Source organism: Hyperolius riggenbachi, chromosome 5, assembly GCF_040937935.1.
Source record: "Hyperolius riggenbachi isolate aHypRig1 chromosome 5, aHypRig1.pri, whole genome shotgun sequence".
NCBI classification, from domain to species: Eukaryota; Metazoa; Chordata; class Amphibia; order Anura; family Hyperoliidae; genus Hyperolius; species Hyperolius riggenbachi.
In genome coordinates, this window is record NC_090650.1 from 109,567,475 (window position 1) to 109,588,435 (window position 20,961).

General features: G+C 42.3%; 1 protein-coding gene across 1 annotated transcript in view; it reads left to right on the forward strand.

The window, feature by feature from the left end:
• The window catches only part of LOC137519710 (potassium voltage-gated channel subfamily H member 8-like), a 115,514-nt gene that overhangs the window by 42,402 nt on the left and 52,151 nt on the right, over positions 1–20,961 (forward strand). Inside the window, exons 5-6 of the mRNA XM_068238679.1 lie at positions 669–883; positions 20,332–20,666. Coding sequence (XP_068094780.1) covers positions 669–883; positions 20,332–20,666 — 550 coding nt within the window. The remainder of the gene's footprint in view (positions 1–668; positions 884–20,331; positions 20,667–20,961) is intronic.

The following is a 20,961-nucleotide window of genomic DNA, read 5'->3' on the forward strand; positions in this document are numbered from 1 at the left end:
GGGAGAAGAAGGATAGATACAATTGTTTATTTCATTAGTTTGTTTTTGCCTCGGATGTCCTTTAAAATATATGAATTTATGTATGACATTTGATCAATGTTTTGTTGTCTGTTATGATACTATTTGGCCATATTGGTAACCTTAATGTATCTTTTAAAAATGAAAAATCCAATAAAAATTTTTGGAAAAAAAAAATAAAATATATGAATTTAATAAAATAATCTTCTCTAACTTGCAATATATTTTAGGTACAAAGTGTTATTCTTAAGCGATAGACATACTATGTACTGTATTTAGATGTGTAAAGCATTACCATGCATAACTCATTTCATTATTAATATGCTGTAATACAAATATGCATATTAGGAACACATGAACAGTAACAACTCCTCTCTCAGCTAGGTCTGTTTGCACCTGTTGCGCATAATTTACATTTTATCATTGTGTGCGTTAAACCCTTTAAACATGTGTATGCAGTATTACTTTATTGCACTACGTTCTATTTACGCACCCCATTCTGCTTAGTTATGATCTGATAAGTTTAGTGAATATGCTACCATTGTTCTTCTATGATCAATTAATTGACACTTTGCAGAAAAAAACACAAATAGTTGATCATAATTTTTGGGTTATACAGAATTTTGATGACATTACTTTCTTACTTACAGGTAAAGGAGATTTGATTGGAGCAACTTTATCACTTAGCGATCAAGTAATTAAAACCAATGCGGATGTCAAAGCTCTAACCTATTGTGATCTACAATGTATTATCCTTAAAGGACTCTATGAAGTTCTGGACTTTTATCCAGAATATGCACATAAATTTGTAGAGGATATACGACAAGATCTTACCTATAATCTAAGAGAGGGCCACGAAAGTGATGTAAGTACATTTTAGCAAATAAATGTTCATATAGAGATTAATTTTGGAGCTTTTCTTTTACTCAGTAGTGCATGCATATAACCTCTGTTTATGCTCTGTCTGACGTCCTTACATATCGCACAATGATACATGTTTCTGAAATCCAATCACCAATGTGGCAGCAGTGTGCTCCTGCCCTAAGCCTGCAAGGAACATCAACCGCGATTCACTGTTGATTGCAGACTCATTTTTGTATTTCTATCCAAGGCTTCAAGAAACAAACTAATTTCTGTTGCACAAAAAATGTTAACTTATCAGTAGTGTGAAAAATTGTCCAAACCAGTTTCATGTTTTTTTTTCCCACAAAATGTTCACCTTTTTGCAAATGTACTATTCATTAAAATCTATGTCTAAGTCTATAAATTTTGCAGTCAATTGCAAAACCTCTCTACATGATATAACCACCAAACTTGGTATTTATATCATCTAGTGTCCTCACACTGACATTACCTTAACATGATTAAAGAACATCTAAAAAAATACTGATAAAACGCAGTTTTTATTAACATCATTGGTAAAAAATGTTTTCCAACTTATACATTCCCAATTCTCCTCTGGGGAGGATTTTTATGTAGATCACCACCATGCTCATGAGGCTGACAAAGTGATAAGACATATTATTGTGTCTCAGCAAAATGCAAGTGATGTTCTGATGTTGCTGGGGTGCTTATTAATGCATGCACAGCTCTTTTTCTTTGTTTTATCTACATAACCAAGGCCACTAGGGCATTTTATGAAGTGGATAGCATTAGCAATTGAGCAGTTGACAAGTCTTAATCCTGCACAAGAAAAAACATGAGTGAAGTATTTAAACAGGCTAGGGATGAGCGAGAACGAGAGTCTTGCAAAAATTTCCTCGAACTTCAGGTGGTACCGTACATTTTTGACAAACCTATTTTGCAAATTCCATTAAAGTTAATGGGTCAACTTTAAACACTTATAGGGAATATTAAAAACACTAATATTCAAAACAGCAAATTTGCTAGGTATGTGTAGGAGAAAAGTGGCAAGAATAGGGCAGAGAAAATTCCAAAAGAAAAGGTTTCCGAGAAAATCACAAATAAAGCAGCAGCAGTCAAATAGAAGTTTTGCATGATGGACAGCATGCAGAAGGCAAACTGTAAGGTGTTCAAATGTATTTGCAGAGTGCACATCATCAGTGAACAAGTGCAGGAGCAAACTCAACTGGGTCAATTTATGTCTTTTGTAATATTCCACAGGAAACATTAGGCTATGTAAGTGGAACCTGAGATTGAGATATGGTGGTGCTATGTGTCAGCCTAGCCCACTAGCAGCAGTCTCTGCCATAAAAACAGCAGGAGACTTCATTGCTAGCTGGAATGATGAACTGAATGACATCTGGTATCAATGCCACTTATAAAGGTGTCTAGAAGTAGCAACATTAGGCCCAAGGATAAAGGACCTGAGATGGAGCATAGATTAGCAAGAATAGTAGCAGTGTGTGGGCACTGGTCAGCTAATGCCAGAGAGACCATATTGCTAGCTGGTAGTGTTTGCTTGAGTTCCCTGGCAGCAATGCAAGCATGACATTGGTGATGAATCACACACCTGAATTATACTTTAAGTGGTAAAAAAGAAGAATACAGAGCCCTGACAAAGTGGGGTTCCACAGCCTTAGCTATACTAGACCGTAAGGTTCATGGTATTGGGGAGGGGGGCCCTGGAAGTGAAGGGTCTGTTAGAAGGCTAACAGGGAGCCCTAGAGGGCCTCATGCTTTGAGGCTTTACTATACATAGTATATGTACACTTTCCAAAAGTGTACCAGGGAAATATTACCATACACAATTTGTCCTCAACAGGACTGGCCCTATAGGTACATGTAAAAATAAAATGAAAGAATGGTATCTTTTTATCAGTATGCACTTATCCTAGTGTTATACAGAGGTAGGTCTCTATACACATTCCTCTGTTAAAACCTAAAGACAAACTGTCTGTTTCGTGGAATCAGGATTGTGCTATAATTGTACACAAGGAGGGTCTCTGCTTATCCCCCACTGCTCGATACGTCAATAGCTGAGCGTGGTGTAGCTATCCCCAAGTGCACAAAAAGACATCTATCCAACCATTGATTATCACAGCATCAGGGTAAAAAAACTTTGTATGTCAGTATAAGGCAGGGCTGGAAGATATCCAAAGCTCTGACTTGGGCTATAGGAGTGTGCTGGGGGACACTCTGTCCATGTGTACAATGGTGGGGGTAATATGTATATATTGTAATATAATTGTACACTGTTTAGCCACCTCCTGATGAAGCCGTTGGGGTGAAACCGGTCGAGGGTTTTTTATGTCTGCACTGTATATATTGTATATGAACACTTCCTAGTATGTCTGTCTTGTTCTGAGTACCCCCTACTCCAACTGTCTGTGCATCAGTGGTCGGTCATATAGGGAGGCATGACCAGCTGGATATCTTCCAGGACCAGTCCTGTTGAGGACAAATTGTGTATGCTATACATAGTATAGCAAGCCCTGGTCCCTGAGGCTGCCACTGGCTCTCGCTGTCCACTCAGCTAGCCCACATATATCACCCATGCCGGCACCTAGGTGATGTCAGTAGGTGCCATACGTGTGGGGGAGGAGAGGACAGCAGAGCCCGGGGCAGTGTCACAACTTTTACTGAAAAACTACAAGACCTTTTTGAAAGATTTTCCACTTTTTTTCTTAACGTACTCTGTAAATTTGGTGATTCTAGCATGTATGGGGACTTTGCTATTAACTGCTGAAGTTGGCACCATTGACTACAATGTTAAAGGGCAAATGTGAACATTCGGTTAACAATCCTTCACCTAAATGCTCTATCGGTGAACAAGTTCATCCATCACTAGCCCCCAGGAGATAGGTAAAACTAGGTTCAAAACCAATACAGTGCTTATTAGAAAATAGCAATGGTGGCAAGTTTTGTGGACTTAACCCACTTTTTAAGGACAAATATTTATGCCAGAACAATAATGAAGCTGGGTTTTGAGCACATCTGTAATCCATGTTTCCTTGAGGTGCTCCATTTTCTTCCTATATTCTAAAAATATACTGTTAATTGCCTTAAACTCTCACAGGAACATTAAAGGTGCATACACACGCACTACAGAAGCAAACGACGGGTCCGTCGGCACCTCCCGCTGGGCGGGTTTTCAGCAGACTGTAGTGCGTGTGTACGCACTGCCGGTGGACTGATAAGGCTGTACACGCACTACAGTCTGCTGAAAGCCCGCCCAGCGGGAGGTGCCGACGGACCCGTCGTTGGCTGCTGTAGTGCTGGTGTACGCACCTTAAGAGTATAGTCGATATTGGACTGAGACCTCCTCTGAGATGGCACTGCTATATAATTACATAATGATAATAATTGCAGAGGGTTTTGTACCACTCAGCAATATCGCTGATGTCATATCTAAAACTTGAAAATGGTATCAGTTTTCATTCATGTGATGGTGGGAAGTGTATGTGTAAATGTATGTGTTTTTGGTAGGAAGTTGGTTTACGTGCTGGTTGCATCTTTACAATGTCCCTCCAGAATTCTTTCTAACTCCTGAGGTTATTTAAATTTCAAAATGATACTGTCACTTGCCCAATGAATTCCCCAAACAAAAGAAACAAATAATTGGAAAAGTATATCAATACTTTTCCTTGGTCTTGGTTGGTGCAGGCACAGATATAAACTACCTTAGGGATAATGAAAACACAAGGAAATGCAATGCTTACTGCCAAGCAGCACTTGCTATTTAACTGGTCTGCAAGGTAAACCCAGTCAGTAAATTTAAAGGCACAGTAAATGTGTACAGACATGCAGTACCAGATCTAGCATGGGCTGAACTGAATAACACTATCTCCTTTATTCTGCAGGGAGACCTTCAGTTTCACATAGTAATGTGGGACCAGGGGCAGCACAGGCAGCCAGTCTCCTGGCCCCCATAACCACAAAAATGTGAACTGCAAGCTAAATTACCTGTGGGATGCTATACGTTTCAAACAGAGATGAGCAATACAGATGGGATCCCAAGCAATGGACCAATAACTGCACGATACACCACAAATGGGCTGAGTGGGCAGCCCTCCCCAGTGCCCTCACCACCAGAGAAACCACCCACCACTTCTATCCAAATGAAATGCAAACACAAGGAAAGGCAATGCTTGCTTGCCAAGCAGCACCTGCTATTTAACTGGTCTGCAGGGTAAAGCCAGTCAGCAAACTTAAAGACACAGTAAATATGTCCAAACCGGCAGTACCAAATCTAACACTATCTCCTCTATACTATAAGGAGACCTTCCGTTTCACATAATAATGTGGTATTATGGGCGGAGTAGGCAGCCAGTCTCCAGGCCTTCGGGGGCTTCCCTTGTTAATTACACTACACAGCTACATGATCCCACAATATCTAGAGCAGGGGTCTCAAACTTGCGGCCCGTGGGCCATTTGAGGCCCTCGACACAATATTTTGTGGCCCTCTCCGGCAAAAGCTTCCTTATAGTTCGCTTCAGTGCTCCCAAGTTATCCGCCACATCCCCGCCGCTAAACGAGGGCTGCAGAGCCCCCAAATCACCCGGGGGGCAATCCGCATCGCAATCGCATTTTCTGGAAGGGGCAGAGCTTTCAGCTGCAGCTCTGCCCCTCCTGACCTCAATCGCCGCATGGATCGCCGCCTCTCCCCCGCCCCTCTCTGTGAAGGAAGAGTGAGAGGGGCGGGCAGAGGCGGCGTTGTGCCGCGATTGTGAAATTCCTTATGTGGCCCAGCCTCATCCTGACTTTGCCTCCTGCGGCCCCCAGGTAAATTGAGTTTGAGACCCCTGATCTAGAGTATAGTGCAGTCAACTGTAGCAAGGGCATGCTACCAAACTACCCCCATAAGTCCTGGGGCTTTGTTCATTCTAGGCCTTGTTGTGTGGTATAAGAAGGCAACTCTGTGATGTCACCATCAATAACAGAATAGAGTACTGACAGCCTTTTCACACAAGTCTAAAAGTATTATATGTGGCAAATTATAAATTAGTAATTATTTAAATTACATACATCGCTGTTGTACTTACTGAATAAGAATATGTATTAAGTATACTTAAACAATTAGGCCCTTTTCACATTGGCCTAAAAAACAGAAGGTTTAATGGACGGACACATTGGTTCCATTGAACGAACCGCAAGTTTGGGTCTGCTGCAATTTTGCTCGGACCAATGGATGCGTTGCTTTATCTCCATGCTACTGTAACACTACCACTACTGGTCACAGATGGAAAACAGAGCCTTTTAAAAACTGATCCATGACAAGGATCAGTTTTCCATGCGTGCCAGTGTGAGCTAGTTCTTAGGTATATTAAGCCCTTGAAAAGGGAATAGGGTCATATTTTTGTTTGCTCACGTCTATGAGGACATAAAATACATCATTTGTATCTTTTCCTTGAGAGAAAACTTAAAATTGCCAAGCCGGAAAGTTTAATGAAGTCTTGTGGGAATAAGGGGCTGAATATAGCCCGAGTATCATTGAATGTAACATCTTTAACAAACAGATGTATAAACATGGTCAACACGTCACCCAATTTTTTTAACCATGAAATGAAGCCCAGCTCAAACTAAACCAGAGAAGGATAATTGGAGCGCATGATACATTTTTCTTGTAACATCTTACTGAGAACTGATTTTAAGATTGTTAAAAGAAGAGAGACAGTTCATGGCAAGAGCTAATTTATTTTAAGAGGCATCACTGACATGTACGTTTTACTTGGCTAAATTACAGCAACTTGCAAACTGCATAAGTTATATAATGTGATATTTGTTTCATATTTAAACTGTAATAAGACAATTCCACCTTGTGTTAATATGGCAAAGAAACCTTTCCTGAATCATATCACATCATAAGAAAAGGGAAGTGAAGAAATTTGTCTTATTGCAATTATTATTAAAGTGGACCCAAGTTCAGCATAATAACCTTTGAAGAAAAACATTTCTTTGTTACAGTTGATACAAATCCAAGTCCATCTACTTCCTGCTTTCATGGAAGCAGACATAGAGTTAACATCCTGTGTTTGCATATTAGCTGCTCTGGCAAGCCAGCAGAGATTCCTGAGCTGACACAGCTGAGAAATTATAAATACAGTTGTGATTAGTCACAGATGAGGGGGAATTAGACAGGCTAAATGCTCTAAATACATACAGTGGGCATTTCCAGTGGCGTACATGCGGCCGTGCAAGCGCATGAGGGCCCCTCAAGTTCTGTTTTTTGAGGGGCCCATTCAGGTTCGCCGAGTTTTTTTTTCCGTTTCTTTTTACTTTTTTCCCCTGGGGGGCCCGACTCCTATCCTCCCCCTTCCTCACCTCGGGGGGCCCCCCTCCTATTATGAGCGGTGGAGGAGCGGCATATACAGCAAGGCTCCGGCAGGGTAATCAGGCGCTAGAGGTTCAGCCTCCCGGTTTTTGCTGTCTCCTCTGTATGTCGCTCACACTGCTTCCTGGTTTAGTGCGAGTGGCATACAGAGGAGACAGCGTGGACCGGGAGGCTGGACCTCTATCGTCTGCTTTACCCCGCCGGAGCCTTGCTGTATCTGCCACTCTTCCGCTGCTCATAAAAGTAGGGGGGGACCCTCAGGTGAGGCAGGGAGGATAGGAGTCGGGCCCCCACCCCCACTAAGCTACCTGTCTGCCTACCCTCCCACCCAGCTACCTAACTGCCCACCTGGCTACCTATCTGCCTACCCTCCCACCCGGCTACCTATCTGCCTACCCTGCAACCCAGCTACCTAACTGCCCACCCTGCAACCCGGCTACCTATCTGCTCACCCGGCTACCTATCTATCTACCCTCCCACCCGGCTACCTATCTGCCTACCCTGCCACCCAGCTACCTAACTGCCCACCCGGCTACCTATCTGCCTACCCTGCCACCCAGCTACCTAACTGCCCACCCAGCTACCTATCTGCCTACTCTCCCACCTGGCTACCTCTCTGCCCACCCTGCCACCCGGCTACCTCTCTGCCCACCCTGCCACCCGGCTACTTATCTGCCCACCCCGACACCCAGCTACCTTTCTGCCCACCCGTCTACCTATCTGCCCACCCTGCCACCTGGCTACCTATCTGCCTACCCTCCCACCCAGCTACCTATCTGCCCAGCCGGCTACCTATCTGCCCACCCTGCCACCCGGCTACCTATCTGCCCACCCTGCCACCTGGCTACCTATATGCCAACCCTCCCACCCAGCTACCTATCTGCCCACCTGGCTACCTATCTGCCCACCTGGCTACCTATCTGCCCACCCTGTCACCCAGCTACCTATCTGCCCACCCTGCCACCCGGCCACCTATTTGCCCACCCGGCTACCTATCTGCCCACCCTGCCACCCGGCTACCTATCTGCCCACCCTGCCACCCGGCTACCTATCTGCTCACCCTGCCACCCAGCTACCTATCTGCCTACCCTCCCACCCGGCTACCTATCTGCCCACCTGGCTACATATCTGGCCACCCTCCCACCAGGCTATCTATCTGATGCTAACTATCTGCCCACCCGGCTATTTATCTGCCAGCCCTGCCACCTAGCTATCTGCCCACCCTGCCACCAGGCTATCTGTCTGCCCACCCAGCTATCTATCTATCTATCTATCTATCTATCTGCCCACCCGGCTATCTATCTGCCCACCCAGCTATCTATCTGCCCACCCTCTCACCTGGCTATCTATCTGCCCACCCTGCCACCCGGGTGTCTGCCCACCCTGCCACCTTGCTATCTACTTGCCTACCCTCGCACATGGCTATCTATCTGCCCACCCTCCTAACCCCACCCAGCTATATATCTTATCTGCCCACCTTCCCCTCACCAGGCTATCTATCTGATCTGCCCCCCCCCAGGCTATCTATCTGACTTGACCTCCCCCCCCAGGCTATCTATCTTATCTGCTCACCCTCCCACTCCCACCAGGCTATCTATCTATCTATCTATCTATCTATCTATCTATCTATCTATCTATCTCTCTATCTGCCCACCCTCCCACTCCCACCAAGATATCTATTTGCCCACCTTTACCAGTTAATCATCCAGCCACCCTCCCTACCTGGCCGGAGGACATTGATCCGAACCGATTAAGCAAGCACCATGGTCAGTCGGTATCGGTAAGCACTAACATCTTCTACAGCACTTTACGTAGTATGTATTTATATAGCACTGACATCTTCTGCAGCACTTTACAAATTACACAGTCATGTCACTGACTGTCCACAGAGGCGTTCACAATCTAATCCTACCATAGTCTAATGTCCTACCATATTATTATTATGTATTTATATAGCACTGACATCTTCTGCAGTACTTTACAGAGTACATAGTCATGTCACTGACTGTCCTCAGAGGAGCGTACAATCTAATCTCTGCTATATGTATAGTAAGTAGAACATCATTTTTTTATTAGGAGAGGGGACTTCATTCAAAGTTTCCTGTTGATGTCCACTGTCAGTGAATTACTAACTGCTGCTAAGTTCATGTACTTTTGGCCCTGCTCATGACCCGTCATTACCGCGCCCACTTTCCAGTGCATGGACAAGCCAATGCCAATTTTTTGATGCGGCACGCTACGCGCGCTGCAGGTAGCCTACCCCTGCGGTGGATATAGCACTTGCATAGCACCTGCAAAAAACAAATCTTGGAGCCACCCACTGTTTACAATCCACTGCCTTGTCTTTCCAGTGCACCTTCTGCCTCCTAGCTCACTCACCATCTGTAGTAGGTTCCAGCCAGGTAGTCTAGATTGCAGACTGCACCATATTTGCCTAGATTCATTTGCATTTGATTCAGTCAGCTCCACACTTCAGTCAGAAACATCTGATTTGCATGCTTGTTCAGGGTCTATGGCTAAATGTATTAGAGGCAGAGAATCAGCAGGACAGCCGGGCAATATGCATTGTTTAAAAGGAAATAAATATGTCAGCCTCCATATCCCTCTCACCTCAGGTGTGCTTTCAAGTATAAAAGATAGTCTGTCAAGTCATGCTCTGTCTTGATGCAGGATTGGGGTTACGTTTTGCTTTTGCTCAGTAACCTGTATAATGCAGATGTTACATGTATGCATCAAGAAATATTTCTGGGCCTCAGGGAAGGTTGCCATAGACTGTATTGGTAAATATATGCAATGTGTAACCACACCCAAATTAGTTATGGCCACCCCCACTTTTAGTTGCCTGTTACCGGCCCACAATTGGTATTTTGCACAGGGGCCCACTGCTGGCTGTGTCCGCCACTGGGCATTTCTCTATGTTTTTCTTCTGTCCTGTGCAAGAATTCAAAACCAATTTAAGGGCCCATTTCCACTACAGGTGGTGCGGTGTGGTCATCGAATTGCACCGCACCACATTTAAATTACAGCACCAGTTAGTCCATGGAACAGTTTCAATTGACGCAAATTTTCCGATGCAAAGCAGCGCGATGCGACACACGGGAAATTATGGATAGCATGCTGCAGTTTGCATGCATCCGAGTCCCCATTGCGGCTCTTGGGAAGCCGCATGACGTTGCATCCGGTTGTACAACTGGAAATACCTGCGGGGGAATGCGAGGCGATGCAATGATCGCCTCGCATCCCAAACACCAATGGAAACTGAGCACTTGTTCTAGGTGTGTTCCCAGAGCGGCAATAACAAAAATACCAGTTCACCAATCTTTTATTAGTCCAGTATGATCCAAGAGAGGTTTGCCACCCAATAGTAGAATTTTGTTTTTTCAAATGCAGTCCAGGTGGTGCATGTTTCATTTTTCTGCAACTTAGGACAACTAAAAAGATTTATACATACCTGGGGCTTCCTCCAGCCCCATCTACTCAGATCGCTCCCACGCCGCCGTCCTCCGCTGCCCACAGCTTCAGGAACTGGGTCCCCGCACTTCCGTCAGTCGGCTCCAGTCTGACGTAAGAGAAATGCGCTCTTTGCATATCTCTCCAGCAGCCACTGGAGAGATGTGTAGAGGGCGCACTTTTCCTGCGTAGACTGGAGCCGACTGACGGAAATGCGGGGATTCGGTTTCTGAAGCTGCGGGCAGCGGAGGATGGTGGCGTGGGAGCAATCCAAGTGGATGAGGCTAGAGGAAGCCCCAGGTATGTATAAATCTTTTTAGTTCATTTAGCTCTTAAACTTCTTTTAAAGGACTACTGTAGGGGGGTAGGGGGAAAAAGAGTTGAACTTACCTGCAGCTTCTAATGGTCCCCCACAGACGTCCTGTGCCCACGCACCCACTCACTGATGCTCCAGTCCCTGCTTCCTGTTCACTTCCGGAATTTGTGACTTTAAAGTTGGAAAACCCTTGTGCCTGCATGGCTCCTGCTGATGACACCAGGAGTGTATTGCGCAGGCCCAGTACAGTCTGCTCCTGTGCAGTATGCTCCTGGTGACGTCATTGGAAGTGAGGACATGGCCGCGCAGGCGCATTGGTTTCTTTACTTTAAAGTACAAAATTTCAGAAGTGAACTGGAGGCAGGGACCGATGCATCAGTGAGTGGCTGAGTGGGAACAAGACGTCTGCGGGGGACCATTAGAAGCCCCTGATAAGTTAAACTCTTTTTCCCCCTACAGAAGTCCTTGAAGTTAGAAATTGTATAATTTGAATTAAAAACTTCTTGCTTATTTTTTAAGCTTATACAATAGAAAGCATTGTCACTAACTGTCTTCAGATCTGAAGCATTTTGATCGAAGTTGCTAACAGCAAAGTTTGTAGATGGTGTTGCTGTTGCTGCTTGACTTGGTATCCTCATGTAAACCTGGTTGAAAGGTGTGTGGCACAGGCAGAACTTTTTTGGAAACCTGTAAGCTGTTGCTTTAGAAGTTTGCAGTTCAGGAAGTGACTGATGAAGACCCTTTTGATTATGTAGTTATTTATTTGAGATCAGTTTATTGACAAAACAGCCATCCCAAACTAAGTAATATTTCACTGCAAAGGTGACCATAGATATGATAGTTTGGTCAACTGAAAAGGTGGATACCAGCCAAATCAACTAGCCTGGGCGATATTATTTCTTCAGGCAACTGAACAACGAATGGCAGATGCTGATTCAAAATTCAGCCAACATGGTCGGCTTTCCTGCATGAGCTTTTGATGAGCAATGCAAATCTACAGAAACACCAGCCAATGTGAATGTACTCTGTTATCCTCACCCAATATGTTTTTGCTCTGTAATGCCTATGGCCATACCCGCTCATTTGCAAGTTAATCCCCAACCCTCCCCCCCCCCCCCAAAAAAAAAAGTTGCCAGCCTGCCAAGTATCGTAATTATGGCAAATTTGAAAACAAAGTGGTGATTTAAATAAATTTACTGCCAAATTACCAATGTCAGCGTTGAGTTTTTTTATAGAGCAAGCACGGAGCTCAAGGAGACAATAAAGAATAATACTAAAAACTCTTCTCTTTGATTTCCAAATGAAGAAATCAGTGTCTCCAGTGACTTGTTCCAGGTGTAGGTTAAAGCGATTTGACATACTGCCGCGCTGGTACAACTGATACAAGATGGATCACATACTGCCAATTTATTTCCAATTAACAAAGCATTATTTTCCCTTTTTAATTTTAGAGAATGTCCAGACTCAACTTTTTCACAGGTACAAATCACAGGGTGACGTCCTGAAATCAATGTTAGAATTAAACAATAAGAACTTTATTCATGAAGGCTTTTTTCAATTATATCTGGAATTTGCTTCCCCCACATTAATTTGAGTTGAAAGCAAGATTCAAAGCAGGATCTAACTTGCAAATATGATCTCAAGAGGTTCCCGATGTGAATCAGGACATGCACTTTAGGTGCTTCCGTTAGAGCAACACACAAGCATTCAGTACAGGGATCGGCCAATCCAGATCTGGTGTGGATGTGGAGTGAATGTAGGTGTGTGTGTATCAGGAGTACTCCTATACAATTGATGCCCACGTCTTGTTTTTAGGGGGTTTGGAGTTTTATGGGATGGCTGTCACCCATTTTTCTACAATAAAGACAATTTTTGGCATATATAAAGACAATTTTTGGCATATAGTTCATTGATTGGTGGTTGTTTATAATTTATACTGTTAATAATAGCAAGCTGGCATGACAAAAAAAGAATCTTCTAATTTTTTTCAGCCGTTTTTTTATAAGTTTACTCCTGCATATCTTAACATCATCCTGTTTTGAGCATGTTTTACAAATTGCAGACAAATTAGAGCATTGGCAATCATCCTAAAACACAATGCACACAATTCACTATTGGCTAACATGGCAAGCAATTTGTACTGCATGGTGACTAGATAGATCGAAGCAGTTAATTTAGGTGCTGGCGGCATTATGTTCAAATGGGTGCGCATAAACCATAATGTCAATTGCGGCTATTGCCCAGAAGGTTTGGATTTCCAGCGCCATTTAATTAGTGTATTCAGCTATGAAGGCAGCAGTTATATCAGCACGGATATCAGCACAGAACCTGCACTGGGACCTATGGCTGTGTAGCTACACCACTGAAGGAGGTTCTCACCTTATATTCTCACCTTCATTTTTTTTTAGTTACCCAGACACCTCATTAATCAGCCAGAACTAATCTTTCTCGTGGAAATCTGTGAGGGATAAATTACTTTTTTGTCAGTCAAGATTGGCCTATACGGTTCAAATGGTACAAAATATGGAGCATAGACAAGAACATTCTACCTACTTGATTTGTTTCTTTTTTTATTTTTTAGAGTTGGTTTATCTTCTTTATGCTTCAAGAATATATCTTACAAATTATTCTAGAATTGTGAGCGTACCATTAATCAGTGATACATGTAACAAATGTCTTGCTTGACCAAATGAGCCAAAGCCTAGTTGGCTACAGGGAAAAAAACACATACTACAACATGAACATGCAAATTCTCCTTGGTTTAGAGAACATTAATCAAATGTTTTGAAGGCTAAGAAATATAAATAGCATATAAAGCAAACACTGTTAGAAACAAGGACTGGAATCAAAACCCAGAAGGCAAAGCTATAGATATGTACTCATGTTCTAAGCAGGTCAACTGTCAGCAAGGACACACATAAGTCAATGGAAAGAATCAATTTGCTTGCACACTTCTTCATAACTTGTGTGCAACAATCAAGGTAAAACCATTATATGACATATAACAATCCATATCAATTTATCCTTTTTGGCCTGACAACCAATAGCAGTACTCTGATTGGTTGCATTAATTATTTGTCAATGTGGTTTTTGCACTCCAAAATACATTTTATCATATATATCACACACTCAGATTTGGAAAACCACTGACTCATTATGTTTTGTACAGTTCACGCTTTGCTGAGCAGGTCTGTTAGGTCAGAAATTTCACATAATTCATCAAAAGTATCCATTGGTCAATAATGAAACAGTCGGCATTGCTGCCCTCCCCTTTAGCAGCATTCACAGAAAAAAAAATATACATGCAGTGTGTGTATATATATATATATATATATATATATATATATATATACATACATATATACATACACAAGATACAGACACAGAACATTTATATTGTGCTTTATTCCTGGCGGACTCAAAGCACCAGAGCTGCAGCCACTAGGATGCCCCCTTTAGGCAGTAGTCCAGAGAATTGTAGCATACAAGCTCAGATTTATTGAGCAAATAGTAAAGCTTACAGCAGCAGTATGCAGCAAATGTTTTGGCTGACCACAGCCTTTTGCAATGCCAATTAATGCAAATCACGTTTGCTGTGTACTGCTGCCTTAAGCTTTATTATTTGCTCAATAAATCTGAGCTTGTGTGCTGCAATTCTCTGGACTTTTGTTGTACTTAGGGGAGCTGGGCACCCCCAATGGCATGCACACCCTCCAACAAGTGGAGTGCTTGTGGAGCTGCTGCCATCCCTTAGACTATATATATGTATATATATATATATATATATATATATATATATATATATATATATATATATATATCCCTTTTTCCATCCTTTAACCCCCAGGGACGGAGAAATCCGTACTTTGCGCACTCCCGCCGCTGCCCGCGCTCCCGCTCGTAAACACGTCGCTCGCCGCTAGTAAACACGCCGCCGCCCGCTCGCCCGGAGATCAATGAACGGGAAAATCCATTCCCGTTCATTGATCTAAGCCCTGCAATGATCCGCTGCTCTCCGATGGGCAGCGTGATCATTGTGAAAAGATACAGCCTCCAAGTACTTCCTCCAAGCTTCCGGAAGGACGCTTGGAGGTCGCATTAAGACAAAAAGTTACTTATAGTAAAACTACACCCTACAAATTTTTCACATACAAATACATTACTTTTACACAAAAAATTAACTCATTACCTCCCACACTCCCAAATTTTTTTTTTTTGTAATTAAAAAAAAATTAAAAAATGTACAATTAAAAAAAATACATAAATAGTTACCTTAGGGGCTGAACTTTTTAAATATTTATGTCAGGAGGGTACAACACTGTTACTTTATAAACTATGGGCTTGTAATTAGGGATGGACGCAAAACTGAAAAAAATGCACCTTTATTTCCAAATAAAATATTGGCGCCAAACATTGTGATAGGGACATAATTTAAACATTTTTATAACTGGGACAAAAGGGCAAATACATTTCATGGGTTTTAATTACAGTAGCATGCATTATTTAAAAACTATAATGGCCGAAAACTGAAAAATAATTAATTTTTTTCCCACATTTTTCCTACTTTCCCATTAAAACACATTTAGAATAAAATAATTTTTGGCATAATGTCCCACCTAAAGAAAGCCTAATTGGTGAAAAAACAAGATATAGTTCATTTCATTGCGATAAGTAATAATAAAGTTATAGACGAATGAGTGGAAGGAGCGCTGAAAGGTGAAAATTGCTCTGGTGGTCAGGGGGTAAAACCCCTCAGTGGTGAAGTAGATATATATATATATATATATATATATATTTATATATATATATATATATATATATAGTTATTTGGGTTGAAAAAAGATATACGTCCATCGAGTTCAACCAGAGAACAAAGTGCAACATCAGCCTTCTCCCTCACATAACCCTGTTGATCCAGAGGAAGGCAAGAGAACCCTTACAAATCATGGTCCAATTTGCCCCAAAAGGGAAAAAAATCCTTCCCGACTCCAGATGGCAATCAGATAAAATCCCTGGATCAACATCACTGGGCATTACCTAGTAATTATAACCATGGATGTCTTTCAATGCAAGGAAAGCATCTAAGCCCCCTTTAAATGCAGATATAGAATTTGCCATAACTACTTCCTGTGGCAATGCATTCCAAATCCAAATTAAAATAAAAAAAAGCTTTATTGGCAGGACCAAATACATTTAGTATTGCCAAAGCAAAACAAAACATTAACATGGGGGGGGATTTGGGGAATAAGGGAAGGATATAGGTAAACAGTCCATAGGAGTGTGGAGGATGTAATGGATGGTATGGGGGGATGAGATATATAGATATATAGGGGAGGGGGTATAGGTATACATCCATAGGGAAGGGGAGTATGGGGTTATACAGTCCATGTGGTATCATGTTCCTCTCAGTTGGTGTCAGGAAGTGATATATCGGGCTGCTATTTGCACAGTTTTTTCCTCTTCCCCCAGTAGGATATAGAGTTTCCTCTCCTCATTTGTGGAGGTGAAATATGGGATGTGGGCAGAGAATCTCTGGAAGTGGGCGGTCCTCAGCGGTGTATATTTGCTGCAATGTAGCAGGAAGTGGGCCTCATCCTCCACGACCCCCTGGTCACATTGCCTGTACAGTCTCTCCTCCCGGGGCTTCCATGTCTGTCTGTGGTCGCCCTGTCTCTATCTCCAGGTTGTGAGCGCTCAGACGGTACAGGCTCAAGGCCTGTCTGTCTTTGTGGTGGTATAGCCTCTCCAGATATGGAGCCATTGTGTACTCCCTCTGTAGTGATTGATAGACAGCGAGTTTCTGGGAGTTCTTTATGTCCCTTCTCCATTCCTCTAGGTATCGGTCCTTGCAGCTTTCTATCGTTCCTTTTATTTGGGCTTTTGTCAGTCTGTGTTGGTGGTCTTGGCTGGGCTGGCTGTTGACGCTTTGTTTCAAAGCGCGTGGTATGGCCTCGCCACCCTGGCTCAGTGAGGCTTTATGGTGGTAAGTGCTGGGGCTGCTGCTCTGTATATGCACCCAGTATGAGAACGCCCTCTGCTGGATGGATGGATGGATTCCATATCTTAATCACTCTTACTGTAAAGAACCCTTTCCTAAATAAATGGCTGAAACATTTTTCCTCCATGTGCAGATCATCTCCTCTAGTCCTTTGTGAAGGCCTAGGGACAAAAAGCTCATCCACCAAGCTTTTAAATTGCCCTCTAATGTATTTATACATGTTAATTAGATCCCCTCTAAGGTGTCTTTTCTCTAAACTAAATAAATCCAGTTTATTTAACCTTTCTTGGTAAGTGTAACCTTTCACCCCTCGTATCAATTTTGTTCCTCGTCTCTGCACCTGCAATATCCTTCCTGTAATGTGGTGCCCAGAACTGAATTCCATATTCCAGATGTGGCTTGTGCTTGTTATGTAAGAAGTAATGGATAGGGATGATCTGAACAGCTGAATTTCCGATTTCGACGAAATTCGGTGTACCGCATGCAAAAACTGAATTTCGTGTTCCGAATTTTCGTGTTCCGAGTGCATTTCTATTGAATTCAATAGTGCCAACTTCTGAGGTTAATTGTGAAGCCCCCGTACATGCTATCATCACCAAATTTGGCATGTACATTAAGAAGATGAGTAGGAGCAAGGTAAAAAAAATTGTGAAAAGACCTTATAGTTTTTGAGCAAATCGATTTCAAAATGGTTTTTAAACTGTGTAAAATGACACAGCTGCAGTACAGGTTACTGCATTCGGTGTTCTGTATACATATTGTATACATTTCATGAAAACAGACAGCCTGGGGTTCCCCCTCCCAAGCCTCCTTAACCCCTTGTCCCCATGCAGGCTGGGATAGCCAGAATGTGGAGTCTACGTGGGGCTTTGCACCCTGAGCTATACTAGCCCGCATGGTCCATGGTATAGGGGGGCTCTGGAGGAGAGGGGCGGCCAAGCCTCCCCCTCTCCCCCAGAGCCCTTGTCCAATCCATGGACAAGGGGCTCTTCCCCACCTCCGGTGCCCCAGGTGGAGGTGGGGGCTGCCAACATCATGGTGCCATCCGGGAGTCCCCTTTAACAAGAGGATCCCCGGAGGCTGCCGCCTCCCCAGGAGAAATTAGTATAGGGGTACACAGTACCCCTTACCCATTTCCACAAAGAGTTAAAAAAAAGTAAATAAAAACACGACAACGAAAAAAAGTCCTTTATTGTTCTAGATTAACCAGGGATAGTTACCTTGTGATAATCCCATGCCAGTATCCTCAGGAGTGGTCCCACGCCACAAATTTGTGGTCTTTTCACAATTTTTTTATTTTACCTTGTTCCTACTCATCTGCTTAATGTACATGCCAAATTTGGTGATGATAGCATGTACGGGGGCTTCACAATTAACCACGGAATTTGGCACTATTGACTTCAATGGAAATCCAAATTCGATACTCGGAACTTCCAAATTTTCGAGTTTCGAGTGTGTACTTGGAACTGCCAAATTCCGATGCCAAACTCGAAATTCGGAATCCGAGAGCTCAACCCTAGTAATGGACTGAAGTGGGGGGTTGTTGGGGACTGCAGGTAGGGGTGGGGAGGGTTAGCAGCATTATATGTATTTATGTCTATGTTATTGTGAAATAAATACATTCTAGGTTTAAAAATAAAGTCTAAAAAATAAAACAAAAATCAGAAACAGGGTACTAAGAATATCAATAAAATGTATTATAGACAAACTTCAATTTCAGTGATCTTCAAATACATTCTATTCGTTATGTATCTAAGTTTTTGAAGCAGCATAAAGAATATCACCAATATCATACAAGATCATAACTGTGTGTGATTATTTATTATCTATACACCAAGGCACAGCCCACCTTATAATACTCTCTTATCCTCTTAGCTGTAATGATATTTGATTGTATTGCAATACTAAAATAAAAGACATTGGTGTAGTTTAGAGCCTAGGTTGTAGACATGTGGTACGTGTACCCCAGGGAGTACTCGTGATGGTTCCAGGGGGTACTCGGGCCTGATATACTTAACCAAGAATAACAAATTAAGAGTTTTAGAAAATGATAAATCTTATTTAAACAACACCAAATTAGTATTTTAGCTAGTTAACCTCCTTGGCGGTGAATTTTTTTTTTAAAAATGGGCAAAAATCCTTTTTTTTGTATTTTTTTTTTGTTTCATGTAAAGCTACCAGAGTGGTAGCTACATGAAACACCACTAGAGGGCGCATGTGGCCCTCTAGTGCGATCGTCGCCGGCATCAATAGCAAACAGGGGAGCGCGTATATAACGCGTTCCCCTGTTTGGCTTCTCCTGTCGCCATGGCGACAATCGGCATGACGTCATGGACGTCAGCCGACGTCCTGACATCATGCGCACTCGATCCAGCCCATAGCGCTGCCCGGAACTCATTGGTCCGGGCAGCGCAGGGCTCTGGCGGGGGGGGGGGCCCTCTTTCGCCGCTGCGTGCGGGCGATCGCTGCAGAGCGGCGGCGATCGAGCTGTGCGCGCGGCTAGCAAAGTGCTGGCTGCGCGCACAGCACTTTGAATGGGGCGAATCGCCCCAGCAGGCCCTGAGAAATCCTCCGGCGCGGCATAGCCCGAGCTCAGCTCGGGCTTACCGCCAGGGAGGTTAAAAGCAATAGTAAATTCCTGGAAATTGTTTAGAACCAATTATCATGCACTATGATTAAATATATATTTGTTAAGGAATACTTGTGATAATTTTTACTATGCCAGGGAGTACTTGGTGAGTACAGGGTTTTATAAGGGGTACATACCAATAAAATGTTGAGAAACACTGGTTTAGAGGATAAAGTTCTTTAAATAATATACCACACATTAAGTAAATTATTTTTTTTTTTATGTTTCTATCTGTTCACTATAATTAAAGGACACTTGTACTTATACGCAAGTGTGTTTAATATTAATTTATATAGAATGTAATTACTCAATCAGGTATTACCATACTGATATTAGCTTATACTTAAGTGTGTTTAATATTAAAATAAATATACTTTAATTACTAAATCAGGTATTACCATATTGATATTAGTTTGCAATTGGTGAGGCAGACAGAATAACAGCTTATATGGTACATACGATAGTGATGTGCCTTTTATGCGCATTATTGATCAGGGTTCCAATATGAGACATTTTTAGCACGCATAAGTACACTTCGTCAATTGCTCCACTTAATTGCCAATGTCATATGACTTTGCCAATCCAGCAGTATCTTTTAAAATAAAATAAAAAACTTGAAATAAACATAAAACAAAATAATAGCCAATTAAATAAAATATAACGTGTTCAAATATTTTGTTTTACAGACAGATGCCAGGGGAAATGGCAGTGTTAATAAAAAGCTATCATCCATTGTAGAAGATGATGATGATGACACAGGGGAGGAAGAACCTTCATCTCCTTCTCCGATACGTACAAGAAACACAAAATACAAAAAATCTTCAAGCAACAGCTCTCTGGGGATTAATTTAAAAGCATTCTCGGGAAATGTTCCATATAAGTCACCAATGAAATCTTCAAATCTAAACTCTGGAAGATCAAGGATAGAAAATGATTCCTACCTTAACAGAAGACGGGATAAGAATTTAAGGCTTAATCTTCCAACGGTCACAAGCCTTGGACCACCAGATTTAAGCCCCAGGTGCCATAATTATATTAACATATACTTAAGTTCAACAGAGCTTTAAACTATCTAAAAATATTTAAATCCAATTTCACACAATTATTTTATTTTAGTTTTAGATTAGATTATTGTAGAGGTTAGAATCTTTTTTTTTTTATTGCTGTGTTATGGCCCCATATACTGTTTGAAAGTTTGCATCACTTCCTGTCCTGCTAAGAAGTTAAAAAATCTTGGCAAGTATTGCAAAAAGGAGAAAAAATATTTTGTTTTAAATTGGATTAGGATTACTGAATAGTTTTTCTTGCTACTCTGC